We start from the raw sequence: 27,519 nt of genomic DNA, 5'->3' as shown, positions 1-27,519 counted from the left end.
GATTCTTTGTCCACATGACGCTAATGCTGCTGGTCCATGGGCCACACTTTGAGTAGTGAGGTTCTAGATGACACTACCATCATATGAGGTATTAATAAAGCACATGCAAGCTGGCAATTAGTAACAGATCAGACCAATATACTATGATGGTTGAATTGAGGGACTTTTTAAAATTAATTTTTAATTGGAGGATAATTGCTTTATGTCGGCTTCTGCCTTACAGGAATGTGAGTCAGCCATAAGTATACATACACCCCTCTCTCTTGAACCACCCACCCCCTCGCCCACCCCATCCCACCCCATCTCTGAGTTGTCACAGCACACGAGGTTGAGCTTCCTGTGTTAAACAGAAACTTCCCATTAACTATTTTACATATGGCGATATATATGTTTCAGTGCTGCCCTTTCAGTTCATCCCATCCTCTCCTTCCCTGACGGTGTACCAGACTATGAACATTTTAATTAAGAACCCATGCTTCTTTTGGTTTTCAAAACTCAAAATCTACTAGAAGTTAAAAGGGACGTTAAAGTTCTGTGACATCAAAAATGAGACTTGATTGTTTTTAAAAGTTTCAACCTAAAGACTAATTGTGCAGGCTTGAATTGCTAGGTATGGTTTCCTCACTAAGAACCAATCATTTGATAATTCAAAATCTGCAACTTTGGCGCGACTGAAATTTTTTGGCGTGGTGGGGGTGGTGTGTATGATTATTGTTGCTATAAATTGATATAGAAATAGAAATTCCAGGAAGGTATAAAATAAAAATAAGAATTAAAATACAGCTAACAAGGGATATGAGGAACAACCAACTTAAATCCATGATAGTAGCAATTTTAAAATACATTTTACATGATAATTTCTGTAACCACTGCAACTTCAGTGTGCATCTTGTCAGTTTTTTAAGATTTCTGACGCATCTATGAAAATCCAGTGTGCTCACGTTGTGATTTTAATTAAATGGATGAAAGAATTTATTAATTTAGGCTCGCAATCAGCATTCAAATGTTTGAGGGAAATTATTTTCTTAAAATCATGAGTTTTGTTTTAATAGTTATATACATCCTATAGAGAGAGAAATGCTGACTGTTGAAGAATTAATAGAATGCTAATGGCTTAATAAATTTACAAGACAGTCTCCTGTTGATTCTTTTAGTGTTTCAGCCACTCCGAGGTCCTTGCCAAAGCAAGACTTCTGCAGTTCCTTTTTCCTAGAATGCGTTTTCCCCTTTTCACATATCTAGTTGTGTCTTAGTGCCATTAATGACTCTTACTCTGGATCATGAACTCTGTACCACAGTCTGTAACCCTCATGGGCCTATGTAGTTAATTAATATCATCCCATGAACAGACGAGGAAGCAGGCTTAAAGAGTTTTAAGTAATACAACCAGGCAGAGTCAGGATGGAACCAAAGTCTCTCTGACTCATGAGCCCCGTGATCATTATAATTGTTGTTATTTAGTCACTCAGTCATGCTGGACTCTGTGACCCCATGGACTATAGCCTGCCAGGCTCCTCTGTCCATGGGGTTTCCCAGGCAAGAATACTGGAGTGGGTTGGCATTCCCTTCTCCAGGGGATCTTCCCGACCCAGGGATCGAACTCAGGTCTCCTGCATCTCCTGCATCGACAGGCAGATTCTTTACCACGGAGTCATCTGGAAAGCCCTCGATAAGATTACCCTGAATTGAACAGATCTCTTGCTGAATGGTAATGCTGCTCAGGGAGCCTGCCATGGTCTGCAAATACAAAGTCACACAATTATAGGAACTCCCTTAGCTTTTTGTGGAAAGAAGATCTGGAACAAATCGTTGAACACTGCTTCCTTGAAGGATCAATTATGGGAGAACACAGTGAAAATGTCCACCTGTGATTTAGGCCTTAATGTAAATTACGTGATTTGCCCTTTACCAAATCCATGCAGTGATAAACCAAAAGCTCTGCAAAGTGATGTTTCCTTTATTTTTACTTTTTTACATGGAAAGTAGTTACATAACACAGTAATTAACTGCCTCTTTTTAAAAGGATTCTGGGGCTTCCCAGGTGGCGCTAGTTGGGCCAGACTGTCTGGGTTCAAATCTTGGAAATGCCACTTTTTAGCTGAGTGGCCTTGGACAAATCACTTAAACGCTCTGTGTTCAGTTTACTAGTTTCCAAAGGAAGTTTAATAAAGGACATACTGTGAGGTTTTTCTGAGGTTTGAAGGAGCTTAAAACTGTGACTGTATCTCTAAAAGTAGTTATCAAACATCTATTACACATCTGATAATCGATTACAGACACCTAGCCAATTCGTTGAGGAATCGATATTTGAACCCAGAATATTAGACTCTAAACTCTGGCACCAAGTCAGACCCCTACCTTTCCACTGTGGCTGGACTTTGCTACCATTTGTACCCTGTAAACAAGATGTCTCTGCCCCTCTTCCTAGCTTCCACTGCTGCGTCTATTTTCACTGTGCCATTGAAAACCCTGACTGCAGAAGAAGGTCTATTTATAGCTGGAAAAAATTAGTGTTATTTAGCCTGAGCTTTTCTGCAACCATCAGTCTATTACTGTAAGAGCATCCACATTTACATTGCAACATCATTCTATTTTCCCAGTGCCCTGTAATCATTAATTAGCTTCTCAAAACAATGTTTATTGAATGTCTGCAGAAACGGAAGCCTGATCCAGCCTCTACCATCAGAAACCAGCCTTTTCCGGGAGCTCGGAGTCCCAAATACCAACCACTTACTAGGCAGCTCTGCTTGGAGGTCCCACATGCAAGTTAGATGTGGTCAAAATTTAACTCACCCACTACCCTGACCTTCTTCCCTGACCTCCACCATGCATTCCTGATTTTGGTGAATGGGGCCACCATTCCCATCTCCCCATGCCGAGACTGGGCATGTCCTAGTCTCCCCCCAACAAACCACCACAGCCCATCTGTCACTAGCGAGGATTCATCAGTCCCATCAGCTAAGGCCACACCGCCCCTCTTATCTCTCCTGACACAGACAGGGTGGTGTGACCTGGACGCCTGTGATCACTGGTCCCCCTGCTTCAGGCTCTGCCTCCTCCCGTCCTGCCCTCACATGGTCACTGAAAGTGCACGTGTAGATGCTAAGTCCTGTCTGACTCTTCACAACCCTGAGGACCGTAGCCCCCGCTTGTTCCTCCGTCCATGGAATTCTCCAGGCAAGAACACTGGAGTGGGTTGCCATTCCCTTCTCCTGGGGATCTTCCCAACCCAGGGATTGAACCCAGGTCTTCCGCATGGAGGTAGATTCTTTACCGTCTGAGCCACCGGGGAAACCCTCATTGTCATTACATAGATATTTTGAAATCTGTGTTACAGCTCCTCACCGTCTGAAATCCTTCCACATTCTCCCATCATCCATAGGATGGAGTCCTTAAGTCGAAGAGGACCTTCATATTCTCATCTTGGCTCAATCCCACCCAGTGTTATTAACGAGGTGCATTGCCTACATTCCTTCTCCCCTCTATGCTATTGTGCATGTTGTTCCTTGGCCTGGAGCCCTCATCCTGCCTCACCCAACCAGGAACAACTTCTCCTTCAAGACATTTTGAGAATCACCTAACCAACGAAGATTTTCCCAGCCTCCTGGGGCAGAATTCTGTGCTATATTCCCTGTGTGTTTGTTCTTGAGGTTTCTCACACTTCTCTCTCTCTCTCTCTTTTTCTTTTCTTTTCTTTTTTTTTTAACAGTTCCACTATATATTACAATCACTTTTTAAGTAGGTAACTTAAGATTCTTAGTTGGAGTTTCAATATCAAACTCTCAAAAAGTAGTGAATATACAGAAAAATAGAAGGATATAATAGACCTGAAGAGCACCATGAATCAATTCAACATAATTAAGATTTATACAATTTTCACACCACAGTAGGATACAAATTCTAATCAAGTTCCCATAGACTATAAGCTAGGGACACCAGAACATATCCAGGGACATAAAACAGGGTGCAAAAATGTCATGATCTAAAGGTACTGAAATTATACAGAGTCTGTTCTTTTTTCACTGTCTCACACACACTTCTAATCTAACGTGTATCCAATTGTTTGTTTACAATGGATACGTGTTAGACTAGCACCTCCCAAATGCCCTATTTGTCACTGTATCCCCAGTGTCTGGCAAACAAGAAGTGTCCAATACATGTTCATGAACTATATGATTGGAGAGGCCAGAGCCTGTCAGGATGGCAGCTGACACCCTCCCACACCACACTTGCCCCTGGCAGCCTTGGCCTGCTTCCCCTGAGGACTGGTGCTGTCTACACTGTGGGAGGATGTTGGGGGCTGAGCGCTTTGGATCTTAACCTGACTATGTGCGTACCTGTGCCAGGCGTGGCTCCCTGGAGGGCAGCCGTAAGAGGAAGGCAAAACAAATCCGGATGTAAATGCATCTGGCAGGGAAGCCAGCTACGTATTCCCAGGTCCACCCGTGTCGCAGCTTGTTGGAGCAGAATCCTGTATCTGGCCTGGGAACCAACAGATTCCAGTTAGAATGGAAGAGGCAAATTTGAATTTAGATTCCACCTTTGACCCAAATCCAGTGTTGCAACAGCCCAGCTACACATGTGCTCAAGATGCTAAGTTTCTAGAAAAAGAGATCTGGATTTAACTTATCTTAGGTAGTTAGCCCCTCAGTGTGTGGGGGGAGGGCAGTAAAAAAGTCATTTAATTAGGTGTTTTTGATGAGAATGTTTTCAGATAAAAATTAAAATTGTTTGCTAGTTTCCTAGTACCAATAAGCCCTGGGAGGTTATGTTTTGACCAGAACTCTGCCGCTAAAATCATTCTCCCTGCAGATATTTATTTATTCCAGATAATGCTGGGCACAGTTTAGTGAAGAATGAATAAATTACTCCTTCCTTCAAGATGTTTATGGACTGCATAAGAAAAAGACAAACCCCTAAGGAAAACTGAATAATAGTAGAAGAGTCAAACAAGTGATATAAGAAGAATATGCCTTGAAGGGGTGACTTGCTGCCAAATGAGAAGTTCAGACAAGGAAGAAGACGTTGGGCTCCAGGCTGGATTGACTCAAAGGACAGACAGTGGGGTTTTCACCTGACAAGTTGAACCAGCCAGAGGGCATGAGGTGGCAGGAGGGGGCATCATGGTGGAAAGAAAAGAGCAGATCCTTTGGAACTCGTGGTTTGAGTTCCTACTCTGCCATTTATTAGCCACATATCTTGGGCATTTTTGAACCTCTCTGCACTTCAGTTTCCTCACTGGAAAAACAGGGGTAATGTCATCTACCTCAGGGCTCCATACATCAATCAGGACTTCAAACATTGTGACAAACACGTGTGCTAAGTCCTGGAGTGCAAAAATGGAAAGAGAAGGGTCTTGCCCTTAAAGTCTATCACATGAGGTGTGTGCTCACATGCTCAGTCATGTCCGATTCTTTGCGACTGCATGGACAGAAGTCTGTCAGACTCCTCTGTCCGTGGGATTCTCCTGTCAAGAGCGCTGCGGCAGGTAGCCATGCCCTCCTCCACGGGATCTTCCAGACCCAGGGATCAAACCCACATCTCCAGCGGCTCCTGCATTGGCAGGCAGATGCTTTATCACTGAGCATCTCTCCTGTCTCCTGCACTGCGGGTGGACTCTTCACCTCTAGCACCGTCCGGGAAGCCCACACGAGGAGGGGTAGAAAAATATCAGTCCCCCCTTTTCCTTTCCCCGCGAGGCATCTGCCACTTTAAAGGACAGGCGGCCAGGTCCAGTGGCTCGTGACTAGAGGGAATTCAGGACATGAGGTCAGAAGTCTGGAGACAGAAGAGGCTCTTTACTCTGTGGAGGATTCCTGCCCTCCGGTTCCACCTTCTGTTAGGAATTGGATCTGTACCTCCTGAGGACAGATCTGATCCGAAGCTTCCCCCGTGAGCTCTGATGAGGTCTAGAGGGAGCCAAGGTCAGAGGCGATAACCCTTAGTCAACAGCTACCATTACTCCAAACGCTTGCTCTGTCCTCAGTCGTGTCTGATTCCTTGAGACCCCATGGACTGTAGTCCTCCAGGCTCCTCTAGGGAAACCCTAGGATTCCCCAGGCAAGAATATTAGAGTGGGCTGCCATGTCCTTTTCCAGGGGATCTTTCCCACCCAGGGCTGGAACCTGTGTCTCCTGCATGGTCAGGGAGATGCTATATCGTTGAGCCACCTAGGAAGCCCCCGCCTGGGGTTTACTTCCTTACTTAATTTTTGTAATTACAAAAGACTACCACCAGGGGGTGGAGGAGCAAGAAACCGAGCTCTGACCCCATTTACCAGGCAGAACGCTTTTTGTTTTCTTGCTGGAAAAATGCAGTTGAGGTCCACAAGCCTACATTGTGGGTTGAGAACAACACCGTCTGTGCCTTGTACCCTTTGTAAAGAACATGGCTCCCTCGAGGCTCAGAATCATTTTTGACTCAGCCCATCCTCCACAGCCCATCAGGCTGGGCCAAGGGCTTCTAGGCTCCGGTTCCATTTTTCAGTGTTTCTTCCTGACTAAAGGCCCTTTGGCTCAGCAGGGTTGTCTATAATGATAGTAAATGGCTCACGTGATGATGAGGCAATCTTGTCACATCTTGAGCGGCAATCTGCCTTCACAGACTCACCACTAGCTGAATCCACAGCCCTGGATTCTCAGGAAAGCCATCTTCCTGGGTTATTGGTTTTGGCCCCTGTTCCCCTCCCCGACGCCAACTTCCCGTACCATTTGCAGAGACTTGAATAGCTGTCCTGCTCTACCTACCTATGGCAATCCTCATTAAAATCAAGCACTCATCGGCCAGGAAAAAAAAAAAAAAAAACCACAGGGTCCCTGTGTGTCTCTGGGGTCACAGAAACTCAAGCCTCCATGACAAAGCTTGTTTCTTCCTCACAGGAATCTGCTTTCACAAGGGTTCTTCTTTGAGGTACATTTTCTTTGAGACACTCACCACACTCCAGCAACAATGGAAAGGAACATGATTTCCCAAGCAGGTTGCCTAGAAACCACTCCTGTGTTTCTGAAACTAATTTAAACATAAAAATTCAGCTCCTGACTCATGCCAGGAATGCATGTAATAGTTTTCTCAGTATTTTACTTTCCTTTTCTCTCACATTGCAAAATAATGCCTACTCATTGCATAAAAAATTGAAAAGAATGTGAAAATACAAAAGTCCAGAAAGAAAAAAATCCCCCATAATCTTACTATTAGAGGCAATCACTACTGTCATATGGGAATGTTTTTTTCTAGGCTATTTTTCTCCCTATGTATTTTTTACCTCATTGATATTAATATTGAATTTACATGGAGCTTGCTTTTTTCATCTGTAGAGTGTCAGCATTTCCCCATCTGGCTAAAATTTTCAGAAAATTGATTTTGTAGATGACTGCATTATCAATTCAGTTCAGTTGCTCAGTCGTGTCCGACTCTTTGTGACCCCATGGACTGCAGCACGCCAGGCCTCCCTATCCATCACCAACTCCTGGAATTTACTCAAACCCATGTCCATTGAGTTGGTGATGCCATCCAACCATCTCATTCTCTGTTGTCCCCTTCTCCTCCTGCCTTCAATCTTTCCCAGCATCAGGGTCTTTTCCATTGAGTCAGTTCTTTGCATCAGGTGGCCAAAGTGTTGGAGTTTCAGCTTCAGCATCAGTCCTTCCAATGAATATTCAGGACTGATTTCCTTTAGGATGGACTGGTTGGATCTCCTTGCAGTCCAAGGGACTCTCAAGAGTCTTAGTCTATTTTCCATTATTTACTTAACCATTCTCTTCATGTTAGACATTTAGGTTATTTCCAGTCTTACAGCATAATAATAAATGCTGTTGTGATCATGTTGGTACAAACATTTACTATGTATTTCCTCAGGATAAAAATCATAAAAAGGATTTCAAAAGTCCTGATCATTTAAAAATCTTTTTTCAAAATATTGATTTATGATTTTTGGGGGGGCCATGTTGTGTGGCTTGTGGGGTCCCAGCCCCCTGGACCAGAGACTGAACACAGGCCCTCAGCCATGAAAGCACCAAGTCCCAGCCACCTGACTGCCAGGCAATTCCCCATTTATGTAATATTTAAACAGAACCTTAAAAAAGTAAATTTCCCTCTCTTGTCTATCTAGTACCACTTCCTAGAGTAACCACTGCTACCAGAAATTTTCTGTGAATATAGAAGTATATGTATATATTAGTTTATTTGACATTAGACATTGTTCTATGACTTGTTTTACTTACTGTAGCTTAGACATCTTTCTACATGAACCTAAGTTGATCTGTTCTTTGTAGAAGTTGCCTAAGATTCCATTTGGTGACATACCATCACTTATTTGCATGGACAGAACTTCTTAATGCGCTCGCTGCATCTTGAGTGAGCTGGGCTCCCAGCAGGGGGTCTGAATCTACACCGCTCCCCTCACACCACACTTTCACTGGGAGAAGGAACAATTGGTGACAGAAAGCACCAGCTTTACCCCTGGGATTAGTCTTATGGTCTGTGGACGTCTCCAGGCTTTTCCTCTTCTGTTTTCTTTGTGTTTTAAACCTGAAGTTGATGCATTTACTAACCCCTTCCCTATCTCCCCTACGCCCACGCGATTCTATCCTCTGTTTCTGAACCCAACTTTATTTATTTGATTCCCTATATAAGTGATACCATGTGCGATGTGTCTTTGTCTGGCTTATTTCACTTAGCATAATACAATCTAGATTCATCCACATGAATCTGAAATAGCAAGATTTCCTTCTTTTCAAGGGTTGAATAATATAATAATACACACACACACACACACACACACACACACACACACACACGACTTCCCAGGGGGCTCAGTGGTAAAGAATCCACCTGCCTGCCAATGCAGGAGACACAGGTGATGCGGGTTCAATCCCCGGGTCAGGAAGATGCCCTGAAGGAGGAAATGGCAGTCCACTCCAGTATTCTTGCCTGGAAAGTTCCATGGACAGAAGAACCTGGGGGCTGCAGTCCATGGGGTTGCAAAGGGTCAGATATGACTGCGCACACACCCATGATATGTATACGTATATGTCACATTTTCTTTATCCACTCATCCATCAATGGACACTTAGGTTGTCTCCGTAATTTGGCTATTGCTAATAATACTGCAATGAACATGGGCGTTCAGCTATCTCTTTGAGGTTACGATGTCATTTCCTTTGGATATATACCCAGAAGTAGGATTGCTGAATCATACGTAGTTTTATTTTGAATTTCTTGAGGAACCTCCATGCTGTTTTCCATTGTGACTGCACCAGTTTATATTCCTACCAACAGGGCAAAAGGGTTCCCTTTTCTCCATTTCCACTCCAGTATTTATCTATTGTCTTTTTGAAATAACATTCTGACAGGTGTGTAGTGATATTGCACTCTGGGCTTTGATTTGCATTTCCCTGAGGATAAGTGATGCTGAGCACATTTTCATGTAGCTGCTGGCCATTTGTAAGTCTTCTTTAGAAAAATGTCTATTCAGGTCTTTTGTCCATTTTTAAATTGGATAATTTGTTTCTTTGCTGTTGAGTTGTATGAGTTTTTTGTATATTTTGGATGTTAACCCATTATCAGATATGTGGTTTGCAAATATCTTTTCCTATTCTATAATTTTAATTTTGTTAATGATTTCCTTCACTGTGCAGAAGCTTCTAAGTTTTATGCAGCCTCATCTCCAAACTTTTCTGATTTATACCCCTGTTGATTAAAATTTTGAACATATACCCCTGTCATTTATGAATGCTTATTTATTTATAGCTATATACATGCATACTTTATTAATACATTATTATTTACATGATAGAACATACAGTAACATGGACTTCTAATGGGGGTAAGTTAAACTTATTTATTTCTATAATGATAAAATTATATATTGTTTTTCAGTTATTAAGTCATGTCCAACTCTTTGCAACCCCAGGCTCCTCTGTCCTCCACTATCTCCCAGAGTTTGTTCAACTTCATGCCAATTGAGTTGGTGATGCTATCTAATCATTTCTTCCTCTGTCATGCCCTTCTCCTTTTGCCTTCAATCCTTCCCAGCATTAGGGTCTTTTTCCAATGAATCAATTCTTTGAATCAGGTGGTCAAAGTGTCAGAGCTTCAGCTTCAGCTTCAGCAACAGTCCTTCCAATGAATATTCAGGACTGATCTCCTTTAGGATGGACTGGTTGGATCTCCTTGCTGTCCAAGGGACTCTCAAGAGTCTTCTCCAGTACCACAATGAGAAAGCATCAATTCTTTGGCTCCCAGCCTTCTTTATGGTCCAACTCTCACATCTGTACAAGACTACTGGAAAAACCATAGCTTTGACTGTACAGACCTTTGTTGGCAAAGTGATCCTTTTTACTCTTTCAATAAGAGCAGTCTGATTATATTTAAAAATATTTATATTTTTATTTATATATATATATTTATATATATATCATTATATTTAAAAATAATAGTTTAACATCTTCTATTACAATTTTTCTGGGTTCAGCTTATTTCAATGGTTGGCTTAAAGGGCTGTCATTGCAATAAGAGACCCTCCCCACCCCCCACCACCACCACCACCGAGCTATGTAGATCCAAATGGAAGAAGAGTGTTTCTGGCCCCACTTAGAGTCCTTCCAACCAAAAATGCAAAGTTGCCTTCCTGACTCTGAGGGGTTATTGTAGTCAAAAGGGAAATATTATTCCAGATACCACCCAGGGGAATGCCCATCCTCCTCGTGAGATCCGCCGGTCTCTGAGGAATGTCTCTCCAGTCAGGAGCAAGACTTGCTGGGACTGAGGGCCTGGCAGGCCTGCAGACCGGAGATGCGTCTTCTGGTTGGATGTCCAGCCTTGTTCTCTTGCTGTTACCATCCTTGGCTCATCCGCTGTGTCTCACAGAGCTAGAAAAGTAGCTATCTCAAAACCCTGATGACTACCGCATGAACCGGTCCAATTTCTGTCCCCCAGAAGCAGTCACGGTAATGTTTTTGTTTGCAGATTAGCCACATATTAAGGCACAGATGCCAGTGTTGGTTGGTTATTTGTAAGGAAGTTGAGCAATGACAGCTCATGTTTTTCTCCCTCTAGGCGGGGGAGGAGGTGTTTTTTCAAACACAGTGTGCCTCAGCAACTGAAAGGAGCCCTAAAAGGGCCCCTTTCTGGTCTGTGGCTAATCCAGGTGCCTTGGGATCCCCATTTCCTCGAGATTAGCATGCTCACAGCATGTACCCTCTTTATCAATCGGCTGCAAATACTTCCTGTCCCAGCGGTTTGAGATGGGCGATCACAGCCGCTACTACCGGATATAAACAGAAACTACAACCATGAGGTTCCTTCTCGGTCACTTTAGCCCTCTTGTTTCCAAATCTCAACGGGAAAATAAAGTGGGCCTCCTGGCCACCAGCCCCATCTCTAGCCAGTTCCTGCAGGAAGGAGTCCTGTGGAAGGCTGGCAAGGCTAAAAGGATACCTGGGGGCCAGGGACTGGCAATCTATGCTTAATTACCTGCGGCATTTAATGGCCACAGAGAAAAGGAAAAAGCATGTTTATTTTCTATTTAACTGCTCCATCTTACAGATGCCAAGACAGTTACATAAAGTCATAATGTTAGAGCAGGCAGGGACCCTGGAGATCAAATTATGTAACCTTATTTTAGAAACACTGCGGTCCTGGAATGTTACACTTCTCTCTCAAGGCAGTGGCACTGGCTAGCAGCAAAGCTGGAACTAGACCCTGAGCATCCTGGCTGTGATCTAAAGCATTGTCCCCAGCACTAGTAGCATTTTCACAATGGCAGAAAAAAGTATGAGAGCCTGATTTTCGTCCTGGAGTCCTATTTGTGCCTGAACATTTCTCACAATCCCAGGAATAGGCTTGTGGAAGAGAAGTAATTGCCTCCAAAACCCATTCTCCCATTCTTCAGTAATAAAATATCAAAAGTTAGCAGGGCATAGGCTGCTCAGGGGGAAAAAAATGTCACATTTCCTAGTATGCTTTACAATGAATTCACTTCCAAGTCCTGGCCAGAAGACGTATAGGAAGGTAGAGAGTGCTTTAAAGGACTAGAGGGTACCCCTTCTTGGGACCTGACTTCCTGACCAGAAACTGGAATGCTGACCCAAGGTCTGGAGCTGGAGCAGCCATCGTGAGCCACAAGGTGGAAGCTAAACATTGAAGAAACAAGATAGAAGGAACCTATCTCAGTCCTGGGACCCCATGGACTGCAGCATGCCAGGCTTCCCTGTCCTTCACTGTCTCCCGGAGCTTGCTCAAACTCATGTCCATAGAGTCAACGATGCCATCAAAAATCTTTTTTAAGCCATTGCTATTTTGGGTTTTTAATCTCAAGCAAAATATTGTAATTCTAACACCAGCAGTTAAAACTATTTTGAAAGTTTGTTGCAGAATTTCCTGGAAAGAAATAAAAAGATTTTACTTCTTGGATCTAGATGCCTACTTAAAGAGAAGGTATGTTTCATAAAGAAAGGTGACAGCCAAAGAAAGATCCCCATCATAGTGATATAGCCACTGTACTTCCTGCCAATTTGACTTATTTGGTCTAAACCAGTTCCCCTCTTTTAAAACAAATGTCCCCTGGGAAAGGTAAGCCACCATTGATGGTGTGCCCCTGAAAATCAGAATGCCCTCCAATGATTTATAAGGAATCTCGGGAAGGGCAGTTGTTGTGAGTAGGCTGGAGGAGGAAGTGAGCCTTCGGGAAGGGTAGGCCTGGGCCGGCTGGGGCTGATGGGGGTGGGGAAGTTTCGGAGGCATGGAGAGGAGAGGTGAGAAAGGGGGCAGAAAGGGAGATGCAGGGGTGCTGGGTGTCAACTTTGACTTGTATTCAGGACCCTGGGGCCAGTCCTTACCAGGGAGGGTAGCAGCAGGAGGCGACATTCCAGGGCCTCCATGGGGCAGCTAACTCCAGGACCCCAGTGTAACTCAGCCTCCTTGTCCAGCCTAAGTCTTCCAGCTTTTCTTTGTCCAAAGATGCCTTCCTTAACCAAGACTAGTGGGAAAGGAGCCGCTTCCTAAAGGGAGAAGGCTGGACCAGCAGCTTTCATACTGGTTCAGAGTTCCCTCCCTATATACTTTTTGTGATGTCGGTATCACACATGCAACATTGTATCAAAAGAGACTTTAAGTTGAATTGTTAAAACAAAACAATAAAAATAAATAAATTGGATTGTTTTATTTTTAATAGAAATACTTCAAATTGGATTTTTTTTTTGTTTTTTTAATTTAGCCTTGCCCTAAGTAATATGACCTATGAAATGACAGGTTTAGCATGCTAGTTATCTATATGTGGCTTAATTATTACATTAAAAAATGTATCATCAGAAAACCATATAAATATTTTCCTTGGAGAAACATTGCATTATTTCATTCAGTTCCCCCAATGACCCAACAAAGAAGATATTAATATTAGTCCATTTTATAGATGAGAAAACTGAGGTTAAATAGCTTTCACAAGAGTTTTCACCAGAGCTGAGGTTTGAATGGTTAAGAAACAAACTTCAACTGAGTAAATTTGAATTTCAAAATGTCTTTACCCAGCAATTCATGAATCAGACAGCACCACATCTAGCGTATAAAAAGGATCTCCAAGGAGCTGTACCAAATGGAAGACTTTTGCAGGCAAGACAGGGAAGGGATAAGAAAAGAGCAATTACCTTATCTTCCTCTGGAGGATGAGAAAGGATCTATGTGGTAGATTCCTTCATTGGTGCTCACCAGAAAATTTCAAACAGGAATTAAGATGACATTCCTGGCAGATATAAAAACTGCAATCAGGTTAGTTTTAAGTTTTGATTTGGTGACATGGGCTTGGCACAAGTGACTCCATTTGAGGCCCGTTGTCTATTTTTTCACAGAGCTACAGTCTATTTGACTTAAAAGTCAGTGGTGCTTCCTCTGTCGCAGGTGAAGGAAGGCAGAGACCCCTAACGCTAAACAGGAGGAGGAAGAAGAGCCAATACTCGTGATCCTCCATGAACACTCTCCCTCTGGCTCTCCCCACTTCCTCCCTTGTCATCTTTGTCTTCTGTTTCTAAGAACGTCTCCTCCTCACCAAAGCAGAACATGCCACCAATGCATTGCTTATGAAAAAAGGCTGCCAACTCCATGTCAGTAATAAAATTCTCTTTGGGAATTTTTATCACTTCTAAAGTGATCATTATGAAATCCAACTGCCCTCTGTTCTGGATGCATGGGGACAGGAAGAACTGAAGTTTCTGGGGAGCCTCACCACACACCTGTGGGAAGCAGAGTAACAGCTCCTTATCACATGGAGCCCAGGGGGCTGCCGGGAATAGAACCCTTCACGTGTATCTGAAGCGGCTACTACTACGTGAGAGTCACGGTGATCAGTGTGGTAGAAAGAGAAAACCCCAGACTCCACCACTTACCAGCTGAGTGACTTCCCCAACTGCACATACGCTCTCTGAGCTGCGATTTCCCCACAGGAGCAGAGAACAATCCCTATCTCAGAGGGTAATCATAGCATTGAACGAGGCACCTATAACTCAGGGCTCTTCCATTATTATTATTTTAAATTACTGCCAGAGTAAAGAGGGCCTTAATGTTCAGAACCCAATCAGCATAAATTGTGGCACTTGGCAAAAATTGCCTTTTCTACTTGAAACTTCACTTGAAAAATGAAAGAAAAGGTAAGGTGAAAAAGCAATAGGAAATTGTTATATTTTGAACTATCCCTGACCCCAAAGTCCCGCTTTAGACACTGTTTCCTCTTTCCTAATATTCTAGCTCAACATGCAAAACCCTTTGCTTTTACACCAGGGCCCCCACAGGAAGAATGGACAGGACAGACAGGACACGTCTTTGCCCAAGTTAGTTTCATTTCCTCCGCACTAGGCCAGGGTCACAGTGATGGAGAACTATTGTCCGTGGCACTGAAAGCTGCATTTCTGCTTTTATCAGTTGAAGGCAGGCGAGAGACTGAAGTCAAAGAGCTTGGTGAGGCAGTGTACTTTCCAGTTCCTAACTACAGACAGTCCTGGACTTACAATGGTTCAAGTTATGATTTTGCAACTTAATAATGTTGCAAAGTGATATACATCCAATAGAAACTGTAATTTTAAATTTTTATATTTTCCAGGCTAGCAATATGCGGCATCACCAACGTGATGGTCATGAGTTTGAATAGGCTCCGGGAGTTGGTGATGGACAGGGAAGCCTGGCGTGCTGCAGTCCATGGGGTCGCAAGGAATCAGACAGGACTGAGCCACTGAACTGAACTGAATATGTGGTTCAATCCTCCCTCATGATGCTGGGCTTGGGCAGTGAGCCTCAGCTCCTACCAGCCCCTCAATTTCTAGGGTAAACAACTGACGCACTTAACAACCATTCTGTAACCAGGCAACCATTCCATTTTTCACCTTCAGTACAGTATTCAGTCAATTACATGAGATAGTCAATACTTTATTATAAAATAGGCTTTGTGTGACATGAGTTTTTCCCCAACTGCAGGCTTATGTAAGTGTTCCAAACACGTTTAGGGTAGGCTAGGCTAAGATAAGATGTTTGGTAATTTGCATGTGCATGTGTGTGCTCAGTCAGGTCTAACTCTTTTGCAACCCTCTGGATGGTAGCTCGCCAGGCTCCTCTGTCATGAGATTTTTCAGGCAAGAATACTGGAGCGGGTTGTCAGATTTCCCCCTCCAGGGGATCTCCCTGATCCAGGGATCGAACCTGTGTCTCCCGTGTCTCCCTGTATTGCTGCCGGATTCTTTCTCTGCTGAGTCATGGGGGAAGCTGGTTTGTCAGGTTAGGTGTGTTAAATGCATTTTTCATCTTAATGTTTCAGTTTTATATCCTTCCCTGCTCCTGTCTGGAGAATGGTATTCAGTCACCTGAGACTCATTCTGTAGAAAGAGCTTGGGTGACCCAGGTTGGAGGACATCATTCTCCTTAGAGCCTGAATATAGACATCGGGGACCCCAGCTTGTCTCCCCACCATCTCTGAAATGTAAATAGCTACATCTTACAGGCTGTGTCTCCACTTCTGAGGATTTTATCCATCTAACTAATTGACTTAATGTTAATGGAGTTTGGAACTATCAGATACCCATCAGTAGCTGAGAGATAAAGAAGTATATTAGATCTGCTAGAGTTACTTTGTGCCAGACAGAACTGGTGTGTGTTTTATGTCTAAAAAACTGGTTGTCGACTTTGAATGGAGTTTTGCTGATTTGGTTAGAAAATGCTTTATCACAAAATGGAAATAAAGATGAACTGTTTCCCTGAAGAGGCAGAAGGTAAGAGATGATTAAAGAAGGGGGAAAAAAATGATGCAATTTTGTTTGATGTTTGATAGCTTTACTTGTCCCAGAACATTGCTTTGGGAATTATTTTCCCTGTTGGTCTTGAGGAACAGTGTGAATGGACATAGAAGCATCTATATAAAAGAAGGGGGATACGTATGTCAATCAAAAGAATTTGCCAGGAATGGGAAAAGCATACTTAATTAAATAAGCAGAAATTGGCTGGCTAACTATTACGTTGTAATTCCTTCTCTACGTACCAACCATTTATTCAGCAAGATCCTTCAATATAAGGAGCATAGAAAATGTTCTTTTTCAGGTTGTTCTCCTCTTGCTTCCAGGTAATCCATTGCCATGTGTCTCTGCCCGCTTCCTCTTCAGAACCCCTTCTCCTTCGGGGAGCAGACAGTTGCACTCATCTTGGTCTTCTGTACTGTGGGGACTTTAGGAGGGTCTGATGCAGGTATACAGTCTCTCCAACTGGTCTCTCTCCCGCTTTCTTTTCTTGTTTGCCTGCCTCCATTCCAGGCTACCCTCCTCACCCAGATACTTCCATCCCCATCAGTTTTGTCTGTGATCACGCTTGCCTCTTCCTCCTGATCAGGCCAGACTCAGAGCATCCATGAGGCTACGTGATATGGAATGAACATAGGTCAAAAAATGTCAAAATTCTGATTGTTTTATGTCCCAACTATATGATCTTTGACCAGTTACCTTTTCTTAGCATCTCTGCTTTGAAGAAACAAAATCCACCCCATAGGATTTTTGAGAAATAAATGAGAAAATGTATGTAACATTCGTAGCACATTGGTGCTCATTAATAAGTTTTTTCTTCCCCTCTTTGTTGCCCAAACTAGTCCCAGTCTGGAGACTCATGGGCAATCTAAGTAGCTCAGACAGTTAATGATCTGCTTGCAATGCAGGACACCCAGGTTCAATCCCTGGGTCACGAAGATCCCCAGGAGAAGGGAATGATTACCCACTCCAGTATTCTTGCCTGGAGAATTCCATGGATAGAGGAGCCTGGTGGGCTACAGTCCTTGGGGGTCACAAAGAGTCAGACACAACTGATTGATTAACAACAAATTAAGTTGTTCAGCATTATTATTATCCAAAGTCCACTCAATACTTTCATTCATTATTCTAAAGAACACATGCCATTTTTGGCTTCTGCCTCTGGGAAGTCAGTAAGTTCTTTTGTGTGTGTGTGTGTCATAGATCATTTTTATAACTAGTCCTTTACCCTCACATAATACAGCAGGGTCTGCTCAAGTAGAAACGGTGAGAATCCTCAGTGGTTTTGTGTTTAGCACTAGAAAGCCTCTCTTGGGCCCCTGAGAGCCAGAATCGTACCAACCAAGAAATTTCTACTCTCTTCCACTCAAGAGCTGTGCCGAAAAAAGGTGGGCGGGCTGCTTGCTCAAGTGTGGCCTTCAAAGACAAGGTAGAGAAGAAGAAGAGATGAGAATGTAGCCTGTGGACCTGAGATGCGTAGCTGTGGATACAAAAGCCCCTGAGGAGCCATGTGGACAAATCATTCACAGCCAGAAAGTGGCACCACCTGCAAACAGAGCCTGTGAGACGTGGCCAGGGCTTTCCAATACTGATTTAACCATAAAGCAATACTTTGCCTCATCTCAGCCTTCAGTGCCACCTGATGCTGGCCACATAGGTCTCATTTATAAGGAAAAACAATCTGCCAAATCATACATTTTATTTTCTTTTAGACCTCAGTTCCAATTAAGCCACATGCCACAGACTCAACAGCAAACTCAGTTGTGTTAATTAAGATACAGCTGAGGCTGCTTTGAAAAAGGGATACAAAATGGAAGTTAATTTTTCTGATATAACAGTCTGAGCATAAGTTTTCTGGAGCTGGTATGTGCCTCCTTGATGTTGGAGACCCAGTTTCTTCCTATTTGCTGTTAATTCTCAATACACATAGCTTCCATCTTGTGATATCAGATGGTTGCTCCAGCTCCCACCATCCCATTCACTTTGCAGCTGGTGAGAAAAAGAAGAGACTTTTCTTTAAAAAGCAGTCTGGAAGTTTCAAATGTCAATTCCATTTTCATACTACTGGCCAGAACTCAGTCACATGACCACACCGAGCCGCAAGGGATGCAGGGAAGTGTAGTCCTAGATGGGCAGTCATGCCTGCAGCTATAACTTCACTATAGAAGAAGGGGAGACTGTAATACTGAGGCAAAGTTAGCACTCTCTGCACAAAAGGATCAGATATGACTATAAATCAGTGAAGCCTGCTGGGTATAAGGGCATATGCATATTTTATGTGAGTCGTAGGTCTTGAAGCAAACAAGTTCAGTTCAGTCACTCAGTCGTGTCCAACTCTTTGTGACCCCATGGACTGCAGCACGCCAGGCCTCCCTGTCCATCACCAACTCCCAGAGTTTACTCAAACTCATGTCCATTGAGTCAGTGATGCCATCCAACCATCTCATCCTCTGTCATCCCCTTCTCCTCCTGCCTTCAATGTTTCCCAGCATCAGGGTCTTTTCCAATGAGTCAGTTCTTCACAGCAGGTGGCCAAGGTATTGGAGCTTCAGCTTCAGCATCAGTCCTTCCAACGAATATTCAGGACTGATCTCCTTTAGGATGGACTGGTTGGATCTCCTTGCAGTCCAAGGGACTCTCAAGAGTCTTCTCCAACACCACAGTTCAAAAGCATCAATTCTTCGGTGCTAAGCTTTCTTTATAGTCCAACTCTCACATCCATCCATGACCACTGGAAAAACCATAGCCTTGACTAGAGAGACATTTGTTGGCAAAGTAATGTCTCTGCTTTTTAATAGCAAACAAGAGAGCCCCACTTTAGCGGCAGCTGCTCTCTCTCTAGATAACACTGTCATGCACACATGCCGGCTCAGTGTCCCAGATCTGTGGTTTTCAAGAGAAAACTGATATCGACATTTAAAAAAATGTTATCTCCTGCTTTTAAAATGTGGACTCAAAAAAATTTTTTAAACACTGTATGAGCCAAATACATGTGGACTGACATTTGAGACCCTTTATTAGATGCAATTTGCATGAAAGTGTCAACTGTGCTTCACTCTCTGCCTGAAATTCAAAACTTTTGAAATCCAAAATTAGAGCTGTAAGATGAAAGGTTAATAAAGAGTTGTGATCATGATAAATGCTTTAAAGTAAATAACGTGTTTGGTTTGTTAGCCGAGCGTTGAGACAAGAAAATCATTAGTCAAATATTATATTTCCATTTTTGGACTTCCCTTGTGGCTCAGAGGGTAAAGTGTCTGCCTACAATGAGGGAGACCCAGGTTCAATCCGTGGGTCAGCAAGATTCCCTGGAGAAGGAAATGGCAACTTACTCCAGTACTCTTGCCTGGAAAATGCCATGGACGGAGGAGCCTGGTAGGCTACAGTCCATGGGGTTGCAAAGAGTCAGACACGACTGAATGACTTCACTTCACTTCACATTTTAATTTTAGGTGTAAAATAATTTTAATCTCTCTGTTGGTTGCAATGACCAGGTGTTAGTTAGCCAGATAAATGAATTAGAGAAAATGCTCAGGCCCCCTTTTTATGAATAAGATGAAGACAATCTGCATGACAGTCACAAAAAGTGCTGCTCAGGTCTCCTGCTGGGGTGGGGGGGAGGGAGGGGCAGGGAACATAACTGACCCAAATGCTGCTATGATCACATGAAGATCATACTTTCATGAATTGTTGTCATTGTTGTTCGGTCACTAAGTCATGTCTGACTCTTTGTGACCCCATGGACTGTAGCACACCAAGTTCCTCTGTCTTCCACTAACCTCCCAGAGTTTGCTCAAATTCATGTCTATTGAGTCGGCAGTGCTATCTAACCATCTCATCTTCTGCCACCCCCTTCTCCTTTAACCTTCAATCCTTCCCAGCATCAGAGTCTTTTCCAATGAGTCAGCTCTTTGCATAAGGTGGCCAAAGTATCAGAGCTTCAGCTTGAGCAGCAGTCCTTCCAATGAATATTCAGGGTTGATTTCCTTTAGGGTTGACTGGTTTGATCTCCTTGCTGTCCAAGGGAGTCTCCAGCACCACAACTTGAAAGCACCAATTCTTTGGTGCTCAGCCTTCTTTATGTCCAATTCTCATATCCGTACACAATTACTGGAAAAGCCATAGCTTTGACCATACAGCCCTTTGTCAGCAAAATGATATCTCTACTTTTTAATATGCTGTCTAGGTTTGTCCTAGTTTTCCCTCCAAGGCACAAGGCTTAATCTCATGGCTGCAGTCACTGTCCGCAGTGATTTTTGGAGCCCAAAAGAATAAAATCTGTCACTGTTTCCACTTTTCCCCCTTGTATTTGCCATGAAGTCATGGGACTGGATGCAATGATCTTAGTATTCTTAATGTTGTGTCTCAAGCTTTTTCACACTTCTCTTTCACCCTCTTCAAGAGACTCTTTAGTTCCTCTTTACTTCTTGCCATTATGATGATATCATATGCATATCTGAGGTTGTTGATAGTTCTCCCAGCAATCTTGATTCCAGCTTATGATTAATCCAGCCTGGTATTTCACATGATGTACTCTGCATATAAGTCCTGTGAGATGCTCCCAACCACTGACTGAGCACAGAAGGCAGACTTCTCCAGGAGTCAACTTTGACTCCAAAACTCATCATCCACCTGGCCAAACCTTTCTTGCAACTGCTCTGAAGTCTGAGACTCCTTCGGCCCATGCCACATACTTCTCACAGAACTTCTGTCTCCACTTCCTCATGCTCCTATCTCCTTCATCCTGCACAGGCCTTCCCCCAATAAATCTCTTACACACCTAATCCCATATGGATGCCTGCTTCGAAGCAGACACAAACTAACACACGATGCTAATGATAAAAACAGCAATGATAGAAGCAGTTACACTTTTCTGTATACTATGTTCCAGGCACTGCTTACACAAGCATAGTTTCCTGACAATAATAATAATGGCTAACTTTCTTGAGTATGTTCCAGGACCATGCATTTCATGCATTGTCTTCACAAAACCTAAAGTGAGTGATGAACTGCCATTCTCATGATTTTGCAAATCAATTGGTCATATGTCAGATACTTGTGTACTCCCCAATTTCCAGCACATCGAAACACCACCACAAACTATCCTCATGACTTACACTATTTATGAATAGCACCTGTACAATTATTTACTTATCATTTTTCTTTAAATGATTTTTAAAACTTGAATACACTTATTTTTTAAAAGAAACATAATATCCCTAAAATAAATGGTAAATTGCTATCCATTGCCACAAATTAAAGACAACCCTAAAAAATTAAAGATACTAAAAATAATCACAGAAAAAATATTATCAAATTTTATCTAGACAATATTATAGTAGATACTATAATACATCTAATTAAAGACTCTAAATCTGAGGTCTGTACTCATTTTGTATATGTGTTTTTATTTTTTATTTTTATATTTTTAATTTTTATTTATTTTTTATTTTTTTTTATTAGTTGGAGGCCAATCACTTCACAACATTTCAGTGGGTTTTGTCATACATTGATATGAATCAGCCATGGATTTACACGTCTTCCCCATCCCAATCCCTGCTCCCACCTCCCTCTCCACCCGATGTATATGTGTTTTTAAAGGGAGATTAACAAGTGTTAGATGTTAAAGAAATTCAATCTTCAAGTGAAAGTTTTTTTCCTGACAAAATCATGAAGATTGAAAAAAATAAAATAAAAAGGGACTAAATTTCTCAGCCTGTGACTCAATGCTCTTTTATGCTGCGTCCATGTATCCCAAACCCCTAAAGTCCTCTTGGTGTGCCTGGGAAAATACCAACTAACAGGAAAGTGGAGAATGCTCATTTAGATGGAGAAACAATTTTGTACAATTGTCCCTTGGCCCCCAAAGAAAAGAAAGCCAGTTTCATTGCTTTTCGGCCTCGGAAGGTTCTCAGCGCACAATGGTTTATCTGGAGGGTGCGATCTTTCAAAAGTAAAACAGACCGGAGCCTGAAGCAAGAGGCAACGCTGCTCTCTGGGCAGGTGTATCCGGTAGAGAAACAAAACACCTCTCTCTGTGGTTAGGCCGCCTAGTGTTCCAGAGTTCAGCACATTCACAAATCAGCCTGCCAAGGAGGGGGCTGTACCACACTCATCGGCAGCCCAGGGCTGGTGTAAGAATCTCCCAGCCTCTCTGGGTTGGGGAGGCCACGCTGATGGGGAGCTGAGCCACACTGATGCAGAGGGAGGCCCACACCACCCACCAGGCTCTGCATTGGGCCTTTCCAGCCGGGGCCTCCAAGTTACTCAAATAGACAGCAGAAGAAATCCTACTGCAACAGATTACAGCTTTCCTGCAGTTTAAACACATTTTAGAAAATCATACCCCTACTCTTCAGACTTTAACTCAAAGAGAAGAGACCAGAATCTGACCACTTGGGATTGGAAAGTGCTTGAAACCCAGAAAGGAGGTGGAGAGGGCTTATCCCCAGCCCTCCTTTCTGATCCTGAGCCCCTGAATCAATTTCCATTATGTATAATTTGCATTTGGTTTAGACCTGGTTTGCAAACTTAATTAGATCTGGAAATAGAGGATGGCTTGGAATGCCATAGTGGAGAAACTCAGGAGGCCTCCATTTATCATCACAAAGTCTCAGTATTCTGCCCACTTTGCAGATGGGAACATAGAGTCACAACTGAAATTTCAGACCTGAAATGAGGTCTGATAGTGGGTCGAAGGCTGATTCCTCATTCTGTACTTCCTTAGACCTCTGGATCTTTAGCATATTATGCTTTTGAATAAGTTACCATCCAAGTGGAGGTAAGTAATAGAGGAGGAGGAGGAATAATTAATATCTTTGAGTGCTAAACACCTTATATACCTCATCCCCTTTAATGCTAAAACCTCGGTGAGATGAATATATATATATATATATTTATATTTTTTACATATTTATATTTTCCGTCCCCTATCTGCCAATGAGACAATTGAAACACAAAGAGGTTAATGGTCAAAGATCACCCAAAATGAGGTTTCAAGCCCGAGCATTGGGGCTCTGATCCGAATGGTCACACTCATAACCACTACACTGCCTTTTGAGTCAGACATAACTGAGTTGAATTCAGGCTCCATCTGACAGTAGCTGTTCAGACTTGGGGAAGTCACTCAATCATTCTGACAAATTTTTTTTTTTTTTTTCTGTAAAGTGAGGATTAAAATAGTGCCTATCACTTAAAGCTGGTAAGAAGAGTAGTCAAATGAGGTAATGCAAAGCATGGTGCCCAGAACAGAGGAAGAGCTCAATAAATGCTCAGTATTATTAGCAGCGAAATCGTGGTCCCAAAGGGTTGACCCACTTCCTATTTACTTCCCTGATGGCTGCCCTCCTTACAGTTGCTACCCGCTGTTGACTTAAGCAGAGTCTTCCGTTTTACCTCAGTCACCCCATGCAGCTTTCTGGGCCGGGAAAGTCCACCAGAGAGAGAGGAACACTCATCCAGCCTCTGCAGACAGCCTTTCCCCTTTGAAGCCGTGTGCAGAGAATCATGGTGGACCCCAGAAAGCACTTTCAGAAACATCAAGGGTTTTTAAAGGCAGTGACAAAAACCAGGAGATAGATGGCATCATAGAGCTGTTTGTCCTACAAGGTAATCCGCCTAGTGCGGGGGGTGGGGGGCCTCTGAGAACAGGTGGATGTGTGCTGAAAGTCTGTGTGTGCCCCAGGATGTTCAGAGAATGAGCCCACTGTCAGAGTCAACAGAGGAATGATCGTTCTCTGATGAAAGCCATAACGTTTGCAGAGTTACTACATATGATGGTTTTAGAAGATACAGATATAGAGAATGGACTTGTGGACACAGTCAGGGAAGGAGGGGACAATGAAGAAAGTAGCATCAACATATATACATGATGAAGTGTAGGATGGATGGCAGGTGAGAAGTCCAGTATATAAGTCCAGTCTGGTGCTCTGTGATGACCTGGAGGGATGGGATGCGGGGAGGGGAGGGAGGCAAGGGAGGGAGGGAGGGAATGTGTATATAATTATGGCTGACTCGCATTGTTGTATGGCAGAAACCAACATAACATTGTGAAAGTTAAAAAGAGAATTCTTTAAAGTGAAAAAAAAAAAACCCATGTCTATGTATTCTTTGGCACTCCTCACATAAAGAGTTAGAATCTAATGACCTTACCCTTGAATATGGGCTGTGCTTAAGGACACCGCGTGATTTCTGAGGCTTGTTTCTAAAAGGTGTTCTAGCTTGGTTCTCTCTCGGGGTGCTTACTCTTCAAGCTCAGGGCCATGTTTTGAGGAAGCCCAGGTGGCAATGGCGAGGCCAAGAATAGACCTTCCCATCCTCAGCTTCAGCTGGAGCCCTAGACAGCAGCCCGCCTTTGAGATGCCTCCAACCCTGGTCACAGCCCGACTTCAAGTTCACGAGAGGCCCCAAGTGAAAACCAGCTCCTCAGCCCAGTATACTGCAATAAATAATTGAAACACTACAATATAGTTCAGAAAGCTTTCACTGTGGGTCATGGTTAGCTACCATGAGCTTTACTTGTTCTTTCTTAGAAACTGTTAGTTTAGCACTTATTCTCATCATGCATAATAATTAATTTTTGTTGGATATTTATCGAGTATTTTTATGGCCCACAGTAATTATTTTTTATCAATTTTTTAAAATCTAACTGTAATAAGAACTGGATACATTAGTCACATTATGTGAGTTCTCCTGAGGGAAGTGCAGCTAGGTAGGCATTCCTTGGAATAAACCTGAGGACTATTCTTTAGCTCCTTATGCCATCAAAAATGGGGAAGCTTTAGGGTTAACTGACCCTTGAAGTTCTTTTTGAGGCAGAACTGAAGCCAGCTGACAAGCAGAACCTTGATCCCTTGACAGCCCCAGCATGTCAGGGTGTGAAATAATGATGCAGAGGCTGTCTGCAAACCATCAGCCAACTGCCAAGTGTTTTCTGGGAGCTAACTTGATCTTAACTCTTGTGCATGTAAAACTTCCAGCTCTCAGCATCTACCAAAAAAAAAAAAAAGGATATCTATATAAAGATTAATACACACTTTTTTTTTTTTACACACAGTGTTTTAAACCCCACCTACACAAGGTACTGAGGGAATAAAGAAACAATACCTGTTTTCAAGAATGTATTGCCTAATAGGGAAAGTATTAGCTATTCTGATACTAGAATAGCTACACATGCAGGCTTCAGTGGGAACAGAGGCAAAGCACATTAGCCCACCCTGGGATTTAGATCAGCTTCTTAGAAGTGGAGTTTCTTGAGCTAAGGCTTGAGGAATGTCTTAGTTAACTCAGGACACTATAACAAAATACCAGATATTGGGCGACTTCAAAAGCAGATCTGTATGTCTCAGAGTTCTGTAAACTGCAAAGTCCGAGATGAAGGTGCCTGCAGATTCAACGTCTAGAGAAAGCCCCACTTCCTGGCTTGCACAAGGCTGCCTTCTCGGGATCTTCACACGGTGCAGGGTGGGGGACGCTCTCTTCTGTTCCTTCTCATGAGAGCACTAGTCCAATCACAGGGCTCCATCTTCAGGCTAATTGCTTTCCAAAGGCCCCACTTCAATATGAAAACCATCACACTGAGGAGTATGGCTTCAACACATGATTTCAGGGGGAACACAAACATTTTGTCCATAGCCAGGGAAGCGTGCGTCCAGGCAGAGCGAGATGGGCATTCCCAGGGGCGGGAGCAGCATGCACGAAGAAGGGGAAGAGTGAGATGACACGGAGGACGCAGTCCACCCTGAGCAGTTTGGTGTTCTCAAACACTCCAAACCCTCCCCCACCACACACAGAATCCTTTCTTCAAACAAGCAAATTGCACGTGGGAACCCAGCAGATAAAACAGATACACTCAGGGGCTGTAGGGGATACCTCTCCCCAGAAGGGGCTGATGGGGCATGTCTCACAGGCCTAAGACTCCACAGGGAGGCTAAGGGAGGTGGGTGGTGGTGCTGGAGGCAGGCGCTTGAGTAGATCTGGAGATTGGTCGCACAGTGGCCAGGGCTTGGATGGCCTAACATACTCAGCCTTGGGGGACTGTGGTGGGGCGCCACTGAGGGGGATTTTCTCAGGAGCGTGTGCTCAGATTTGTGCTTGGGAAAAGGGAGGGGCAGCATAAGGAAGAAGTGCCTTAATCTAGAGAAAACATCATAAAGGCTTGAACTAGGGCAGAGGCCGTGCCAAGAGGGTGGGTCATTGGGGTACTTCACTGATACTATTCTCAGAAGACAATTTTCCACTAACAGGATTTTTTTTTTTAAATATTCATTTATTTGGCTCTGCTGGTCATGGTTGTGGCATGCGGGATCTTCATTGCACATGTGGGGTCTTTCACTGTGGTGTACGGACTCTCTAGTCGTGGCACACAGGCTCCAGAGTGCGCAGGCTCAGTAGTTGCAGGATGCGGGCTTAGCTGCTCCACGGCATGTGGGATTTTAGTTTTCCGACTAGGGATCAAACCTTCGTCCCCAGCATTGTGAGGCAGATTCTCAATCACTGGACAACCAGGGAAGTCCCTCCATTAGTAGCTTTTATAGAGGGAGGCCTGGCTGCCTAAGGTGGATGTCAGCCCCTAGAGCCATGCCATAGCCCTTCAGGCCTACCAACTTCTCTCCAGCTGCCATTTACCCATGCAATCCCCATAGCCCAGCTGAATCGATGCCTATTTTACAGGCAAAGGCTGAGACATTTGCGGCTGGTGTGGTGAATTTTATGTGTCAAGGTGGCCTGGCTATCTAGTGGTACCCAGAAATTTGGTCAAACATGAGTCTGGATGTTGCTATGAAGATATTTTTAGGGTAGATTAACATTTAAATCAATGCACTTGAGTAAAGCAGATTGCCCTTCATAAGGTGGTGGGCTTCATGCAATCAATTGAAGACCTTAGCGAGAAAGAAAAAGAATGAATCCCCTGAGGAAGCGGGAGTTCTCCTTGCAGTCTGCCCCTCTTCCTTTGGTCTCCGGCCTGCCAACCTGTGCTCCAGATATTGGAATTGTGAGCCTCCACAATTCCATGAGCCAGTTCTTTAAAATCTCTTTCCATTTTCCATTACATATATACTACTATTACTATTATTGGTACATATACTATTGGTTTCTCATAAGAACACTGACAATTACAATGGTTTATCCCATTGTCCAGTTACCCCATTGTCCAGATAGAGGCAGGAATAAAATGCTGATTTGTAATAACTCATTAATTCAAGGTCATCACAATTTCTCCCATGAAAGTGAGTTCAAAAGGTGGAAAGGTCCT

At 43.3% G+C, this 27,519-nt stretch overlaps 1 protein-coding gene across 8 annotated transcripts in view; it reads right to left on the bottom strand.

Annotated features, from left to right (window-relative positions):
- CHRNA9 (cholinergic receptor nicotinic alpha 9 subunit) overlaps positions 1–27,519 on the bottom strand; it is a 125,335-nt gene that overhangs the window by 24,943 nt on the left and 72,873 nt on the right. For 3 of the 8 annotated variants that reach the window (XM_061164602.1, XM_061164603.1, XM_061164601.1), the window contains 2 exons: positions 13,641–13,735; positions 4,338–4,482 (listed from right to left, as the gene is read on the bottom strand). In XM_061164602.1, coding sequence (XP_061020585.1) covers positions 4,338–4,407 — 70 coding nt within the window. In that variant the 5' untranslated portion in view covers positions 4,408–4,482; positions 13,641–13,735. Of the gene's footprint in view, positions 1–4,337; positions 4,483–6,552; positions 6,583–13,640; positions 13,752–23,660; positions 23,750–27,519 lie in introns of those variants that run through there. The other 5 variants (XM_061164600.1, XM_061164608.1, XM_061164605.1 and 2 more) reach the window with 4 other exon arrangements.

Source organism: Dama dama, chromosome 17 (assembly GCF_033118175.1).
Source record: "Dama dama isolate Ldn47 chromosome 17, ASM3311817v1, whole genome shotgun sequence".
In the NCBI taxonomy this organism is placed as follows: Eukaryota; Metazoa; Chordata; class Mammalia; order Artiodactyla; family Cervidae; genus Dama; species Dama dama.
Note: the sequence above shows the minus strand (reverse complement) of the source record. Positions and strands in the feature narration are given on the sequence as shown.